The following is an 18,701-nucleotide window of genomic DNA, read 5'->3' as shown; positions in this document are numbered from 1 at the left end:
TTCATTTATTGTTTTTCTTGTTTTTGTGAGGGATGCAAGTGATGGGACCTCCTAATGTTCCATCTTGTTGATGTCACCTTTCTCTCATTCTGTGTCAAAGTGATTGAAGACACAAGAGCCTCTCATTTGCTATTGTTTTACACTAGTCTTTTTTATTCGGAGAAGGAAATGGTGCCCCACTCCGGTACTCTTGCCTGGAAAATCCCATGGATGGAGGAGCCTGGTAGGCTGCAGTCCATGGGGTCGCAAAGAGTCGGACATGACTGAGTGACTTCACTTTCACTTTTCACTTTCATGCTTTAGAGAAGGTAATGGCAACCCATTCCAGGGTTCTTGCCTGGAAAATCCCAGGGATGGCGGAGCCTGGTGGGCTGCCGTCTGTGGGGTCGCACAGAGTCAGACATGACTGAAGTGACTTAGAAGCAGCAGCAGCAGAAATCTTTTTTCTTACATTATATAATTGATTTGTGTGTACAAGGTCATTGACTTTCAGCTGGGTGACAACTCTGACAAATCAATATAAACACAATGTATAATCTAGAACTAGTGTACACTTTGCCCTTTCATCTAATTTCCACATCTGCTGACTATTATGCAATTTACCTACTTGAGGCAAAGGAGTTATAATTTAACTTCTGAATGATTTCTTCCGGATATAAGCCTGAGCAATAGAAAAAGGATATAGTAGTTGTTTAAACTACTGCATATGAACAAGATGCCTATGAAATGGCTCTTGCTTCTGCAGCTGTTACAGCTCACTTGCTATTTTACCTCTGGGAGTTGTGGAAAGGTGCTAGTGTGGCCAGTGGAATTTAGTCACTGGATGAATATGAAGACAATTCTGGATGAACTTGTGAGGAGGGGTCATGAAGTGACTGTACTGGAATCTTCAGCTTCCACTCTTATTGATCCAAACAAACCATTGGCTATGAAATTTGAGACTTTCCCTGTATCTTTAACTAAAGATGATTTTCAGGCTCTTGCCAAGATTTTGATTGAGACATGGATGCTTGCGGCGAAAGAATCCTTTTGGATCCATCTTTCAACAATACAAAGTCTATTTGATGAATTTTCTGATATTGGTGTGAAGATATGTAAAGAAGCTGTTTCAAACAAGAAACTTATGAAAAAACTACAGGAATCAAAGTTTGATGTCATTCTTGCAGATGCTGTTGGACCCTGTGGAGAGCTGCTGGCTGAGATACTTAAAGTACCTTTAGTATACAGCCTCTACTTCTCACCTGGCTATTCCATTGAAAAGAGGAGTGGAAAACTTTCATTTCCACCATCCTATGTACCTGTTATGATGTCTGAATTAAGTGATCACATGACATTCATAGAGAGGGTCAAAAATATGATATATGTACTTTATTTTGACTACTGGTTTCAGCTGTTCGATGAGAAGTGGAATCAGTTTTACAGTGAAGTACTAGGTAAGTCAGGCTTCTCTAATGGCTGAATGGTAAAGAATCTGCCTGCAAATGTGGGAGATGTGGGATCGATCCCTGGGTTGAGAAGGTCCCCTTGCAAAGGAAATGGGAACGCATTCCGGTATTCTTTCCTGGAAAATTCCATGGAGAGATAAGGCTACAGTCCATTGGGTTACAAAAGAGTCTGACATGCCTTAGAGACCAAACAACAGACAACAACTATGTAATTCATGTTCTTACTTGGTAGCATTAAATCCTATCTTTCCTTATGCCTTGAAAGGTGAGTTTGTATAAATATAATTTCACAGATATTAGTCTCAAATAAGTGAAAGAGTGAAATAAAACTATAAAATGACCCATCAGTCTTATAAATATTATGAAAACACTTAAATTATAAGGTAAGGTAGAACCCATTATTAGTTTCAGATACCAGGAAGTCACATACCACAAATTGAAGCACATGGGACTTCTGCAAGTGAATATATATCTAACTCACAAAACCTTTTTTTTAATTTAAAAAATCACTAGAAATCTCATAAAATGTCTTAATAAATGAAGACATGTACACTGAGAATTACACACATATCATATTATACTATGTTATATTTATATTTATCGAAGAACAGGTACATTCAAACATTTTTGACTACATTATCCCAAGCTCCTTTACAAAAATTACCTAAAATATATACACACGGCAATGTTCTCATTTGATCCAACATTTGTTGTTTTTGTTTTTTATTTCACTTTCAGGAAGGTCCACTACATTATCAGAGTTGATGGGGAAAGCTGAAATGTGGCTTATTCGAAACTATTGGGATTTTTCATTTCCTCGCCCACGGCTACCAAATGTTGAATTTGTAGGAGGCCTCCACTGCAAACCTGCCAAACCCCTGCCTAAGGTCGCCTACTCCTCTTTGTTCTTCTTTGTTAACTTTGTGTTTTCAATAGGAATCATGCTGTATTCTTTATTTAAAATGTTTGATTACAGTGAGTCAGATGTGGGAAGCTGGATAAAGTGACTTTCTAGTTAGATATTGATATATGTCTATATGAACAAAGTATCTGAATTTCATTGTCGTTCCAGAATAAGCTACAATATGTGGGACACTTTAAGAATATGTCAGTTAAATAACAGCTTTATTATTCAACACATAATGAAGCATAATAAGATATCCACTAAACAATATTTATAGTTATATTACATTGTATAAGTAATATAATATTAGCTGCATTATTATAATTATATTATAATTGTAATGTTATAGGATAATTATTTATGTCACATATTCTAGGAGTACTAACATACACTAATGGTGTAGATACAGTTTTTGCTACCTGACACTCCACTTGGAAAGACAGAATACAAGCAAATCATAAAAACTGTGCAAAAGTGTTATAAAAAGGAAAGAACAGAATGCTAATAATTATCTAGCATGAATCATAGAAGGTATCTCTGATTCACTGAAAATTAAGGTGAAATCAGAAGAATGCTCAAGAATAAACAGAAGGGATGGGGCAGGGGTAAAAGAAGATAAATAAGAAAAGCATGTAGAGTAGTAATGATAGTTGCCAAGAAGTCCAAGCTTAGTGTAAACAGGAAAAGCCCAAGTAAAGAGACAGATGATGCTGGTGAAGTCAGGTGGAAACGGATAGCGACTTAAAACATCTAGTAGGGGCATTGGGAAAACATTGAAAGGATTAAGAAAGAAAGCAGTAAAATATTGTTTAAACAGGCTTTCCTGGTAGCTTAGCTGGTAAAGAATCCACCTGCAATGGATTCCTGGGTGGGGAAGATCCCCTGGAGAAGGGATAGGTTATCCACTTCACTATTCTTGTACTTCCCTACTGGCTCAAACAATAAAGAATACACCTGCAATGTGGGAGACCTGGGTTCAGTCCCTGGGTTGGGAAGATCCCCTGCAGGAGGGCATGGCAACCCACTCCAGTATTCTTGCCTGGAGAATCCCCATGGACAGAGGAGCCTGGTGGGCTACAGTCCATGGGATCACAAAGAGTTGGACATGACTGAGCGACTAAGCACTATGTTATACTATTGCTTAAACAAACAAAAAAACAAGACAACAAGTAACATGTAGTCACTGGGTTAGATGTAAAGAGTAAATTGTGGGAAAAAAGACCACTTTGCAGGTTGTTGCTAGATGTAGGCAACAATGAGTGAAAACTAGACTACAGTGTTCTTAGAGATACAACCACACTGTATCTTATAATAAATAGTACCAACCTTATATTGTTGAGAGAAAAAATTTGTAAGTACATGTGAAACATCCAAAATGTCACTGGCATATACTCATGGTCCAAAAGATATATTCACTGCTGTCATTTTTTTAATTTTGTTATTATAATATAGTATCAATAACCTAATGTATGCCAGCCACCTTGATCTAATTCCTAATTGAAACTGATTTTCTTAATCATCAAGATTATAGTATTCAGCAAACTGCTAGAGATTAGATATCCAATGGAGTGTTTTAATGGTAAATTATAAAAATTTACATAAAAATTAATGAAAATAATTTAATAAATTTAATAAAATTCACTTTAAATAAAATTTAATTTAACATACTTAATGTAAACTTTTTAATGTTAGGAATTTTTAAGATTTTGGCAATCAGATATGTAAGATGAAATGCTAAAGTCTTTCTGTGAGCTTTGAGGCTCTTCACCTGTGCTTTGGCTAAAATGAACATTCTGCTTCTACAATATAAATGCATGTATTTATAAGGAATATTTAACCACATTAAATTATACATAATATTTAGTTGGAAAATAACAGATATAATAAGATCACAGTTTTCTCTAAGGTTAAAAAAATATAAGCTGGAATTACAATTTTCAAGATTAGGAAACTTTTCTTTGTGTTCTATAAGAGCTAAACCAACTTTCTAACAGAAGTGACATAATATTGTGATTTTGAAATACGTTTCCCTGATAATTAGTGATATTGAGTATCTTTTCATATACCTGGTGGTGATTTAGAAGCCTTCTTTAGAAAATGTCTATTTTGTTCTTCTGCCCATTCTTTAATTGAATTTTGTCGTATGAGTTCTATATGTATTCTGGACATTAATCCCTCATTCAATATGTGGTTAAAACTTTCTTTTTTTCCATTCTGTAGGTTGCAGTTTCATGCTGTTGATTGTTTCTTCTACTGTGCAGATGCTTTAAGTATAATACAGTACCACTTGTGGATTTTTTCTTTTGTTGTGGCTTTTATGTCATATCAAAAAAAAAATCATTTTTAAGACAGATGCCAAAGAGTTCCATCCTTACATTTTCCTTTAGGGATGTTATGATATATAGTCTTATGTTTAAGTCTTTGGAATTATTTTAAGTCATTTGGAGCTATTTTTGTGAGGGGTGTAAGGCAGGGGTCTCATTTCATTTCTTGTGTATATACTTATCCAATTTTCTCCAAAAAGAAAGAAGTGACTATTTTTTCCACAGGGGGTGTTCTTGTCTCCCTTGCTGAATTGGTTGGCTATATATTCAGGGTTTTAATTCTAAACCCTGTATGCAGTTCCATTAATCTACGTGTCTATTCTGGGGCTCGTACATTATCATTTGAAATGTTGCAGCTTTAGTATAATTTGAAATTGGAAGGTATGATACTTTTGGTAGTGTGAACATTTTAACAATATAATAACATTATATTCAACAGTAAAAATTTGAAAACTTTTTCTCTAAAATGAGAAACAAAATAAGGATATATCAAATATATTTCACCCTTTTCTAAAAGTATATAAATTTGAAAATAAGGATATCTCTGAATGGAGCATTTTAGTAAATCTTATTTCCTATTATATAAATGTTCATACTTTTGAGCTTATATTATTTTCACAAAGATATCAGAGTATAAAATGAATCAGTCCACATCAGTGATTAATTTGTATAGATAGGATATATTAAAATAATACCAAATCAGTGTATCTTTCACAGCATAGATGGAGCATTTTTGGTTAGCAAGCCAACATGGCAATGCAATGAAGACAAGTAACTTTAAATGCTACTACTGGTCAGGAAAATTTTGCTCCTCTACATTTATTAAACCGGATCATTGAGCAATGTGTAATTATTCTAGTATAGTGTGTACACTTTTTAAATTAGAAAGGATAAAGGACCACAAGCCAAAGCAATTCAGAAGCAATACAAGCAAATACAGATTCACATGGAGTTTTATATAGTTTAAAGTGAACTACTAAAAAGGTGACCAGATCTCTGCTGCAGAAAGCCCTGGGGCACTAATGCCCCCATTAGTGCCCCATTTGGAGAAGGCAATGACATCCCACTCCAGTACTTTTGCCTGGAAAATCCCATGGATGGAGGAGCCTGGTAGGCTGCAGTCCATGGGGTCGCTAGAGTCAGACACGACTGAGCGACTTCCCTTTCACTTTTCACTTTCATGCATTGGAGAAGGAAATGGCAACCCACTCCAGTGTTCTTGCCTGGAGAATCCCAGGGACAGGGAAGCCTGGTGGGCTGCTATCTATGGGGTCGCACAGAGTCGGACACGATTGAAGTGACTTAGCAGCAGCAGTGCCCCATTAGTGCTCACTGGGGGCCCTAATGTAGGGGACTCTGAAGGTCCTTCACCACAGCTGACATTGTACATCCTACTGTGACACCAATTATACAATATAGTTCAGGATGAAGGTTGCCACATGTAAACAAATTCAGCAATATGGTCAGTCAAATAAGTAACTACACAAGTATATCTCTGAGTTATACACAGGACTTATAGGACTATCTCATAGAACTCCCCAACAATAATACCAGACTCCTCAATGTCAGAGATTAATAATTTAGACAGCTTGGGAAATTATGACAAATTTTAAGATAAGGATTATAGAGCTGAGTGAATGATAGACATAAGTGATTCAAACTAAAAGTTTTTCATAGTGCTAATAGAGAAATGAAATATTAATGACTAATCTAAAATAATTATCAAAAAAGTATGTTTGGGATAAATAACTGATTTAGTAGACCTATAATAATAAAGAATTTAAGGTCAGTTTAATCCTGCAGTACAACTTCCTTCTAAGAATCTATGTTAGTAATTAATAACATAATAGATGAAAAATGTCAGTATAATAGTGTTTAACAGTGTCTCCTTGCCACCAATGTGTATTGGCCCTATCTCATTTCCTGCTTATAAACAAATATATTTGCAGAAATATACATAATACTTCTGCTTCATTGACTATGCCAAAGCCTTTGACTGTGTGGATCACAACAAAATGCAGAAAATTCTTCAAGAGATGGGAATACCAGACCACCTGACCTGCCTCTTGAGAAACCTATATGCAGGTCAGGAAGTAACAATTAGAACTGGACATAGAACAACAGACTGGTTCCAAATAAGGAAAGGAGTACATCAAGGCTGTATATTGTCACCCTGCCTATTTAACTTATATGCAGAGTACATCATGAAAAATGCTGGGTTGGATAAAGCACAAGTCAAGATTGCTGGGAGAAATAGCAATAACCTCAGATATGCAAATGGCACCACCCTTATGGCAGAAGGTGAAGAACTAAAGAGCCTCTTGATGAAAGTGAAAAAGGAGAGTGAAAAAGTTGGCTTAAAGCTCAACATTCAGAAAACTAAGATCATGGCATCTTTTCCTATCACTTCATGGCAAATAGATAGGGAAACAATGGAAACAGTGACAGACTTCACTTTTTTGGGCTCCAAAATCACTGCAGATGGTGATTGCAGCCATGAAATTAAAAGATGCTTACTCCTTGGAAGGAAAGTTATGACCAGCCTAGAAAGCATATTAAAAAGCAGAGACAGTACTTTGCCAACAATGGTCTATCAAGTCAAAGCTATAGTTTTTCCAGTAGTCATGTGTGGATGTGAGAGTTGGACTGTAAAGAAAGCTGAGCACTGAAGAATTGATGCTTTTGAACTGTGGTATTGGAGAAGACTCTTGAGAGTCTCTTGGACTGCAAGGAGATCCAATAAATCCATCCTAAAGGAAATCAGTCTTGAATATTCATTGGAAGGACTGATGCTCAAGCTGAAACTTTGGCCACCTGATGAGAAGAACTGACTTATTTGAAAAGACCCTGATGCTGGGAAAGATTGAAGGCAGGAGGAGAAGGGGATGACAGAGGATGAGATGGCTGGATGGCATCACTGACTCAATTGGCATGAGTTTGAGTAAACTCCCAGAGTTGGTGATGGACTGGAAAGTCTGGCGTGCTGTAGTCCATGGGGTCACAAAGAGTCAGGTGCAACCGAGCAACTGAACTGAACTCAATATAATGGAAGAAATAGACCTCATATCACCCATTTCTTTTTCAAGGACTTCAGGGATGATTTATGTTGAAAAAACAGCCATTATGGAAAATAATATGGAGTTTTCCAAATTTTTAAAATATTTTTTCTTAGTGCTGGATATTTATTAGCACAACTAACCAACATCCAAGATGTGAAGTTAACATATTTAAGGAACATGAGGAGGAAGGAAATCACTCTATAAACTATATAGTATGTGGTAAGAATAATATATATCAACACCTATGGCTCAGCAACATCTCTTCTTTGGGTAAGTATACAAAAGAATTGAAATTATTATCCCAATGAGATATCTCTACATGTGCATAAAAGCTCAACTCACAAGAGTCAAGAGGCTAAAGCAACCCAAGTGTCCACCAACTAAGGAATCAATAAACAAAATGTCATATACACCAGTGATGGAATATTACTCACATTTAAAAGGAAATTCTAACAAATGTCACAACATGAAGGAACCTTTTGCTAAGTGAAATAAGTCAATCAGAAAAAGATAAATACTCTACAATTCAACTTATAAGAAGTATCCAGACTAATTGCATTTGTAGAAACATAGGGTAGAATGAAGCTTGCCAGAGGCTAGAGAATGAGGAATATGGAGTTTCTTAATGAGCATAGAATTCCAATTTTGCCAGATGAAAAAGTTCTGGAGATTGGTTACACAGTGGGAATATACTTAATGTTGCTATACTATACATTTAAGAATGATTAACAAAGTAGATTTTATGTCATGTGTATCTTACCACATATTTTTTTAAAAAACCTCTACTACAGACTATATTTTATTTTCTCTCTTTAGTTGCTGGTAGCAATCCCTTCCTGAGAAGGCAATGGCACCCCACTCCAGTACTCTTGCCTGGAAAATCCCATGGGTGGAAGGCTCACGAAGAGTCAGATATGACTGAGCGACTTCACTTTCACTTTTCACTTTCATGCATTGGAGAAGGAAATGGCAACCCACTCCAGTGTTCTTGCCTGGAGAATCCCAGGGACGGGGAGCCTGGTGGGCTGCCGTCTATGGGGTGGCACAGAGTCAGACACGACTGAAGCGACTTAGCAGCAGCAGCAGCAGCAGCAGCAGCAGCAGGAGCAGCAGCAGCAATCCCTTCAATAATATTTGCTGTGCTCCTTCTCTTTTGTGATGGAACAAATTCTTTTTTTTTCACAGGAAATGGAAGAATTTGTGCAGAGCTCTGGAGAACATGGTATCGTGGTGTTTTCGTTGGGGTCAATGGTCAGTAACATGTCAGAAGAAAGAGCCAATGTGATTGCATCAGCCCTTGCCCAGATTCCACAAAAGGTACACACAGTAACTTAACAGTGAGCAACTATTTAATGTCTGTTAAACTCTATGAAAGTTCTGATTTTAGACATTTTCTAACAGAAAGGTAAACTATATAACTCCAATTTGTCTCTCATTTATATAAACCAAAATATACATAGTAGGTGTTGTAGAATTACAAGGAGTGTCTTTCATCCGTAGTAGATTTAGATTAACATTGTAATAAAAGAAAGAATGATATTAAAGAGATACAATATGAATTTTGGTATTATAATGGTATTGTGGGGCCGGAAAAGAAACCACCAAATTCTGCTTTGTCACTTGTTCCACTTCCTTGAATGATATCTGAGGTACAGTACACATACAAATGTTCTCTGGGGTTAAATTTTAATAGAAAATATAGTCACACAATAATGTCAAGCAATACTGAGAGAAGTCTGTTGTGCTTCTTGCAGTGTACATTTAGCATGTAATCCTGGTCTTTTTTGTATCCCCTAAGTTTTGGAACAGAACTATCAGTGTGTTTTTCAGAATGCTACTCAGAGAAAGGATGGACAAGATTCCTCAAACTGCCATCCCCCAACTGATTTAGAGAAGAGATATATCTGCCTCCCTGCTTGACTAGGCCCTGCTAAAATCTGCAGCAGGAAGATCAATGTGAAAGAGTGAAGATAGGGTCCTTGCCCTTAAGGTGAACTCTGTAAAGTCTGGTCCTTAATAAACTGTGCTTCTAACCTGTCACATTCTTCCTCCTGAGTGAAGAGGGAGAAGGGACTATAAGAAGCAGTCAAGCATAAGGGAGACTGGCATGGAGAAGATTCAGCTGCCTTCTTCTTCATAAAATGCAGCAATAACTTTTTTTTCTAATATATAAAATACCCCTGCAGTCTTCGGATATTTGTTAACAACCTTTTTAGTTTGCAATTGATAGGCCTCTCCTAATAATTTATGCTATTTTTTTGCTGAGAAACTAAAATTAATTTACATTCATTCACAGAGCAAATAGAAGTTAAACACTAATGAATTAGAATCCAGTTTATGAGAATTGCTTGGAATTCTAAAATTGTTCCTTATTTTTGTGCTGGATCTAGAGACCACACTAATCAATTCTGTCAATGCTTTGTGCTTCATTGTTGAAGTATTCAGGATCAGTTGAATAAACTTTGATGCCACTATTTTGGAACTTTTTCAATAGTCCTGTTGTCCCTTTCAAATTTCCAACTGGCTCTTCTTTTCTAAAGGTAAAACATCCAAGTCTAGTAATAGAGATAATACTTTGGATTCATGTCAAAAAATTCCAGTTGTCATTGCTTTTGAAAGTGCTTAACAGTTTATAATTTAAGTGAAGCTATACTTCCTAAGAAGCACTAATTAACTTATTATTAATAAATTATGAATAAGCAAAGGTATTTATTTCTAAGTGGCTGAGGCATGCCATTTTCCTCTTTGTAACCAAAATGTGTGAAATTCTAATAAAATAACTTGTTATACTAACAAGTTGATATAACTAAACTCTCTTCTATAATGGTCAAAAAGAAATCAGTGAATATTAAATTTGAAGATGACAGCTAGTATAAAAAGAAGGCATATAAGTGTTTAGGTTACTTGTAATCTGTCACTGTCTTTTTGTTCTTGAAATAAGACCACCTAGAAATTATTTAAGTTTTCATGTTGGCACTGACATCTCAGTCGTCTATGCCGTCATGTGTATATCAAATGTAGGTATTCCTGTTCATGTCAGGGTATTGTGCATGGGTGCTAATTCACTTCAGTCGTATCCAGTTCTTTGCAACCCTATGGACCATATCCCACTTGGCCCCTCTGTCCACGGAATTCTCCAGGCAAAATTACTGGAATGGGTTGCCGTGCGCTACTCTAGGGCATCTTCCCAACTTAGGGACTGAACCCACATCACTTATTTCTCCTGCATTGGCAGGTGGGTTCTTTACAAGCAGCGTCACCTGGGAAGCCCATCAATGTATTAACAGCTAGTATTACTTAATATGCCCTCATTTCTTACATGTCATATGGAAGACATGTAACTAGATATATTTTGATCACTTTAGAATTCTAACGTTGAAGTTCAACTCATAGAATAAGATATTACCCTTACCCTAACAGGTTCTATGGAGATACGATGGCAAGAAACCAGACACCTTAGGACCCAATACTCGGCTGTATAAGTGGATGCCCCAGAATGACCTTCTTGGTAAGACCTGGTAGAAAAAAATATTGAAAACATGGGTAACAGCTGAGCAAAGTGATAGCACTTCAAAAGGAAACAAATGTATAGAAAATTATTGAAACACTTGAAAAATGTATTATTTTTTTTTATTTCCTATGCGAGGGAAAAAAAGGAGATTATATAACAATTGGCCTTTTATTCTACACAGTCACACCCCTTATGGCCAGAATCTTTATTTTGGCTCTAATTTCTACTCACCATGATCTTTTCAATAACTCCCTTGATTGTTGTTCTGTCTCTGAATTCTTTCCTTATACCTCTTTTTTCCCCTCTGTAGGGGTATGCTAAATGCTACTAAAAATGAGTCCCCTTTTTATTAAAGGAGACTCTCCATTTTCTGTTAAAAAAAAATCTGCAATCATTTGTATGATACAATAACACACTTCATGAAAAAAGGTTGCTTTTCCTTCCTCTGGTTCCAGTGCTACTACCACTACCCTTCTTTTCCCCTGATACCATTCCTGTCAGACTAAATGACTCCACTATATCTTTAAGAGAATAATTTCTGGCATGCCCTCCTCTTTTTTTTGCATGTGTGGTTTCTTTTACCCAGAATGTTCTTTCAAGTTGTTCACCTGCCAATCATGGATTCATCTGTGACGTTCAAGTGACTCAGCACTTCTTTCACAAAGTCTTTATTTACCCTTTCAGCAGACATAGCAGTTTCTTCTCCGAGTTCTGAAAGCAATTTAAAAGCACTCTCACATGTGTAGTAATCTGTTATCTAAAAAAACACTGCTTCTTTCAGTGCCTTATAAAGCCCATTTCTCATTTATTCTAAAAGTTATAATTAATCATGTTATTGAAATTCGCTCAATCCTAGGTCATCCAAGAACCAAAGCCTTTATAACTCATGGTGGAAGCAATGGCATTTATGAAGCCATCTACCACGGAATCCCTATGGTGGGCCTTCCTTTGTTTGCTGATCAACCTCATAATGTTGTTCATATGACGGCTAAGGGAGCAGCTATCAGATTGAACTTGGAAACAATGTCAACAGAAGATTTGCTCAATGCATTGAAAGAAGTCATTAATAATCCTTTGTGAGTATATGTTTTTTACCTGACATTCTTTCTAGAGAAGTTCTCATCTGAAGGCCAAGGAGGCAGAAATGAGCCTTTGCATAAGTATAATGAAGAGTAAGATTTATTCAATGCTTTGAAAACAATCAACAATAACCTATTGTGAGTGTCTCAATATTTTTTCATGTTTTTATGGGGAAAGTTTGTCAGTAGTTTAAAGACGGTAGAGAAATTCTGAGACTTAATCATTAGAATGAGAAGAATCACTGAAATGGTAATAGAAGGATTAAGAAGCATTGAGAACAAAGGTAAGTAGGGAACCATGAATCATATTAATATGAATATTCATCTGCTCACTTTACTTTCTTTCAGCCTGTGAACTCCTCAAATGTTTTAAACTCTGCAAAGATACTTTATTTTCAGTAAACCACTTTGACATAATCAGTCTTAAATTCCCATTATATTTAATGTTTTCCAAGTTTTCTATGCTAATATTTTGACTCCATCGCTGATAAATGGTAAACACCTAGAACTTTCTAATTACTCATTTTCAACTATGTAAATAATATTTATAAATACAAGTTTATTCTTAGGTTTTCTGATTGTGATAAATTTTGTCTAATTTAGAAGAATTATAAATCTAAATGCAGTTGATTTGGAAGGATATGTTGGGATATTCCTTTTTAAAAAAACTTTACACAGTTGTTTTTTTTTTTAATTTTAAAATCTTTAATTCTTACATGCGTTCCCAAACATGACCCCCCCTCCCATCTCCCTCCCCACAACATCTCTCTGGGTCATCCCCATGCACCAGCCCCAAGCATGCTGCACCCTACGTCAGACATGGACTGGCGATTCAATTCTTACATGATAGTATACATGTTAGAATTCCCATTCTCCCAAATCATCCCACCCTCTCCCTCCCTCTGAGCCCAAAAGTCCGTTATACACATCTGTGTCTTTTTTCCTGACTTGCATACAGGGTCGTCATTGCCATCTTCCTAAATTCCATATATATGTGTTAGTATATTGTATTGGTGTTTTTCTTTCTGGCTTACTTCACTCTGTATAATTGGCTCCAGTTTCATCCATCTCATCAGAACTGATTCAAATGAATTCTTTTTAACGGCTGAGTAATACTCCATTGTGTATATGTACCACAGCTTTCTTATCCATTCATCTATTTTCCATTCAAAATTATTACCAAATATTGGTTATGTTCACAGTGTTGTACAACAAAACCTTGAGCTTATATTATTCCCAGTAGTTTAGCTTCCTACACCTCATACATATATTTTTATTCCTCCAATCTGATAACCAAAATTGTTCTCTATATCTGCAAGTTTTTAATCATACTTTGCTAACTAGAACTTTCTAACTTAATTTCAACTATACAGATATTGCTTATAAATGTAGACATATCCTGAGTTCTTTAGGTTGTGATTGATTTTGTCTTATTTGGAAGAGATATGATGGGATATTACTGTTTAAAAGCCAAATTTTCAAAAATGAGAAATATTTGATTTCCAAATCACTTCAGGATATATGTGAATTTCAGTTACACAATTATATTAATATCATAAATATGATATATATATATGTTTCCCCCTATTATTTCATAATGACTTTGCAATGAAACATTTTGAGAATGTCAGTAATAGTAGCACAGTGTGTATTTGTGTTTTTATAGCAGTGTTATTTAAATTTAATTTTAGCACAGCTATTGTCCTAAATTAGTAGTGCAAAAAGCACATTTTCTTTTTTTTCTTAAGTAATAGATCTTTCATTTGCTGTACATCTCTTTAGTATCTTTATATTTTTTAATTTTAATAATGTAAAGTTGGTATCAAAAATGAAGCTGATTTCTTAGCTGCTATATACTTAGTGTTCATGATATGCTACATATATTTTTAGTAAGTAGCTTCTTTATTATAGTCTATTCATGAGATGGTTAGATGGTATCACGGACTTAATGGACATGAGTCTGAGCAAGCTCTGAAAGTTAGTGATGGACAGGGAAGCCTGGCATGCTGCAGTTCATGGAGTAACAAAGAGTCAGACATCACTGAGTGACTGAACTGATTCCTATTGTATCACAAATATGTTTCCTGATTACTGTAATCTTTGCAAACACCAAGTGCTCCCCCTATGCTTTGACAGAAAAGGGAAAAAAGTTAACTCCATTGTTATCACTACAGTACCATGTTATAGCACTTTGTGATTTAGAGTTCATGAACCATATCTCATTATTCTTTCTACTTTCTTGTCTGTTAGCCATCATCTCTAGGTCAGGAAGATCCCCTGAAGAGAATGGCTACTGACTCTAGTACTCTTGCCTGGAGAATTCCATGGACAGATGAGCCTGGCAGGCTACTGTCTATGGGGCTGTAAAGAGTCAGACACAACTGAACACAAACACACACACAGTCCATCATCATTTTAACAGTAGAAACAGTAGTTCAGGCATTGTAACTACAATGCCTGAAAGTGAAATTTTGAGTCTTCTCCACATTCTAAGAGAATCTTGTTCTAAAAGAACAAGAACCTGAACAATATGAGAAAACATTTTCTGAGAGTATACTAGATTCTAAGAATGTCCCTGGTTCAATTCCTGGGTCAGGAAGATCCTGGCAAAGAGATAGGATAATCCAATATTCTCAGGCTTCCTTGGTAGCTAGAATAGTAAACAATCTGCCTGCAATGCAGGAGATCTGGGTTCAATCACTGGGTTACGAAGATCCCTTGGAGGAGGGCATGACAACCCACTCCAATATTCCTACCTGGAGTATCGCCATGGACAGAGTAGCCTAGCTGGCTACGATCCATGGTGTGACAAAGAGTCGGACACGATTGACTGATTAAGCACAGCACAGCCCATAAGCTAAGATCCCAGTAATCACCTTGGAGGAAAAGTAGCTACTTTTCTTCCACTCTGCGTTGCACTTTTTGCTACCATTTGCAAGAAAATTTGATTTATTTATCTATTATAGCTCATTCTATAAATTAATCACTGATTTTCCTTCAGCTACAAAGAGAATGTCATGAGGTTATCAGCCATTCAACATGATCAGCCTATGAAACCCTTGGACCGAGCGATCTTCTGGATTGAATTTGTCATGCGCCACAGAGGAGCCAAGCACCTGCGGCCAGCCGCCCACAACCTCACCTGGTTCCAGTACCACTCTCTGGATGTGATTGGGTTTCTGCTGGCCTGTGTGGCAACTGTTGTATTTGTCATTACAAAGTGTTGTCTATTTTGTTGCCAGAAGTTTGCTAGCATAGGAAAGAAGGGCAAAAAAGACTAGCTGTTTCTGAGATGTCTAGCACGTTTGCCACATAAGTAGAACTCCTCATATTTATTACAGTAGGATGAATCATGATAAAATTCTACTTCTCTTGTGACAAAATGTAAATTTTATTTGCAAAGGATTTTCTACCTGACAAATCATGTCTTGCCAAGAAAAAACACTGATGAAAAATTAAATAAAACTATATGCATACATATTGAAATTTAATTTTTTAATTAAAAAGTTAATCTAAAAAGAAATGATTGTGTTTAACTATTTTTCACATGCGCTTCGTAAAACAGCAAGAAGTCTACTCATAGCATCTGTGTCATTTTCTAGATATTCAGAATTTTTAACTTCATTTTGATGTCAAATTTTATAGGTTTTCCTTGTTATTGAAATTGTTCAATAATTGGAATTCTGTAAAAAGTTTCATCCATTCATTCTATTTGTGAGACCACTATCTGGTCTTCATTTTTACTGTGCATGCAGCCTCAGCATCACCTCCTACCTAGAGCCATGGCAAGACTTTTGCTTTCATCCAAGTTAGCTTATTTCCCAGAAGAGTGTTTGTAGATTTAGAAATATAGCAATTGCTACCTGCTTCCTATTATAAAATTGAAATATCTGTGAAAATCTTTAATTTCATTACTTAATATTCTTTTTTTCATCCACCTTTTAGTCACCTATTATTTTCCCTCCCATATTCAACTTTTAATAATGGATGTAAGTTCTCAACTGTATATTAAGAAAATATATAACCTGGACTCTAAAGGGACTTAGAAAATTTTCATTCTCTCAAAATGTACCTGAATTTATCTACAGATCCTATCTATATCTATATACATATCTAAGTCTGTATATACTCTTACAAAACTGGACACAGCATCACTTAACTACTTGCAGATATGATGTGATATCCAATGGGTTTGTTGACCATAGATTGAATTAATTACTATTGCATTATAATGTATTTTGAACCACACTTTTGATTAGCATTTATCATTCTTTTGTCTCTTTATTCAAGCAGCTATTGCCTCATTCCTTGCCATAGCACTTGTATGTAAAATTCAATTCCTTATCATGACAGAAAATAACATAGACATCATGTTTTTAAACCTGGGTCCACTATAACTGAAATAATCTGCAACAATGAGCACAGTACAGGTGGGAGGGGGGTTCAGGATTGGGAACACGTGTACACCCATGGCAGACTCATGTTGATGTATGGCAAAACCAATACAGTGTTGTAAAGTAAAATAAAGTAAAAAAAAAAAAAAAACTATAGCTGTTTAAAAAAATAAATACAGTGAGCACTAAAAAAAAAATTACAGAAATTTTAAGAAAAATTGGTGAATCAGATGAAAGCAATCTGAAGCCACACTCATGAAAACTGCACATCAAGAAAGCAGCTTATGATTGAACTGGTCCAGGTGAAGAAATGAGTATTTTAGTCAAGAGGACCACAATCCACACTGTATGACATTCATCAACCTAAGACATAATTAATATTAAAAGTAAATTGAAACATGATTATACAGTGGAAGTGAGAAATAGATTTAAGGGACTAGATCTAATAGAGTGCCTGATGAACTATGGACAGACGTTCTTGATACTGTACAGGAGACAGGGATCAACCATCCCCAAGAAAAAGAAATGCAAATAAGCAAAATGACTGTCTGAGGAGGCCTTACAAGTAGCTGTGAAAAGATGAGAAGCAAAAAACAAAGGAGAAAAGGAAAGATATATACATCTGAATGAAAAGTTCCAAAGAACATCAAGGAGAGATAAGAAAGCCTTCCTCTGTGATCAATGCAAAGAAATGGAGGAAAACAATAGAATGAGAAAGAATAGAGATCTCTTCAAGAAAATCAGAGATATCAGGGAAAATTTCATGCAAAGATGGGTTCAATAAAGGACAGGAATAGTATGGACCTAACAGAAGCAGAAGATATTAAGAAGAGGTGGCAAGAATACACAGAAGCACTGTACAAAAAAATCTTCATGACCCAGATAATCATGATGGTGTGATCACTCACATTCACCTAGAGCCAGACATCCTGGAATGTGAAGGCAAGTGGGCCTTAGGAAGCATCACTATGAACAAAGCTAGTGGAGGTGATGGAATTCCAGTTGAGCTATTTCAAATCCTAAAAGATGATGCTATAAAGTGTTGCACTCAATGTGTCAGCAAATTTGGAAAACTCAGCAGTGGCAACAGGACTGAAAAAGGTCAGTTTCAATTCCAATCCCAAAGAAAGACAATGCCAAAGAATGCTCAAACTACCGCACTGTTGCACTCATCTCACACGCTGGTAAAATAATGTCAAAATTCTCCAAGCCAGGCTTCAGCAATATGTGGACCGTGAACTTCCTGAGGTTCAAGCTTGTTTTAGAAAAGGCAGAGGAACCAGAGATCAAATTACCAACATCCGCTGGATCATTGAAAAAGCAAGAGAGTTCCAGAAAAACATCTGTTTCTTCTTTATTGACTATGCCAACACCTTTGACTGTGTGGATCACAACAAACTGTGGAAAATTCTGAAAGAGATGGGAATACCAGACCACCTGACTTGCTTCTTGAGAAACATGTATGCGGGTCAGGAAGTAAGAGTTAGAACTGGACATGGAACAACGGACTGGTTCCATATAGAAAAAGGAGTATATCAAGGCTGTATATTGTCACCCTGCTTATTTTAAGTTAAATATGCAGAGAACACCATGAGAAGCACAGGACTGGATGAAGCACAGGCTGAATCAAGATTGCTGGGACAAATATAAATAACCACAGATATGCAAATGACACCACCATTATGGCAGAAAGTGAAGAACTAAGAGCCTCTTGATGATGAAGAGGGAATTCATAGGGCCTGGACCCCATCTTAGACCTGTTCATGCTGATCATGCTAAGCCACCTTTCCAATGGGCTCTGAACTCTGTGTTTAGTGTCTATGAAAACAACAACAGAAGGATAAGACACCCTCCAGACAGGGGAACCTTGAAGATCATATCTAGGTTACTCAACGCCTAAGAGAAAACATACACTAATCTCCCCTTCCTCCAGAAAGGCCATATATTTTTCTGTATCTATCGGAGTGTAACCTCTGGTTTACTGA

The 18,701-nt window shown here is 36.2% G+C and overlaps 1 protein-coding gene across 1 annotated transcript; it reads left to right on the top strand.

The window, feature by feature from the left end:
* Window positions 1–616: 616 nt before the first annotated feature.
* On the top strand, window positions 617–16,867 carry LOC138442161 (UDP-glucuronosyltransferase 2B4-like). Its single transcript, XM_069593130.1, has 6 exons — window positions 617–1,433; window positions 2,184–2,332; window positions 8,918–9,049; window positions 11,153–11,240; window positions 12,100–12,319; window positions 15,324–16,867. The coding sequence occupies exons 1-6, from the start codon at window positions 707–709 to the stop codon at window positions 15,601–15,603; spliced, it is 1,596 nt and encodes a 531-aa protein (XP_069449231.1). The 5' UTR covers window positions 617–706; the 3' UTR covers window positions 15,604–16,867.
* Window positions 16,868–18,701: the final 1,834 nt, after the last annotated feature.

Source organism: Ovis canadensis, chromosome 6 (genome assembly GCF_042477335.2).
Source record: "Ovis canadensis isolate MfBH-ARS-UI-01 breed Bighorn chromosome 6, ARS-UI_OviCan_v2, whole genome shotgun sequence".
Classification (NCBI taxonomy): domain Eukaryota; kingdom Metazoa; phylum Chordata; class Mammalia; order Artiodactyla; family Bovidae; genus Ovis; species Ovis canadensis.
This window is presented reverse-complemented; position numbering and strand designations above follow the sequence as displayed.

Bases quoted from the DNA above. Each gene is read 5' to 3' on its own strand.
- LOC138442161 (XM_069593130.1), top strand. From the start codon at position 707: ATGAACAAGATGCCTATGAAATGGCTCTTGCTTCTGCAGCTGTTACAG. The intron at 11,241-12,099 runs GTAAGACCTGGT...GCTCAATCCTAG, and splicing joins GCCCCAGAATGACCTTCTTG to GTCATCCAAGAACCAAAGCC. The intron at 12,320-15,323 runs GTGAGTATATGT...ATTTTCCTTCAG, and splicing joins GAAGTCATTAATAATCCTTT to CTACAAAGAGAATGTCATGA.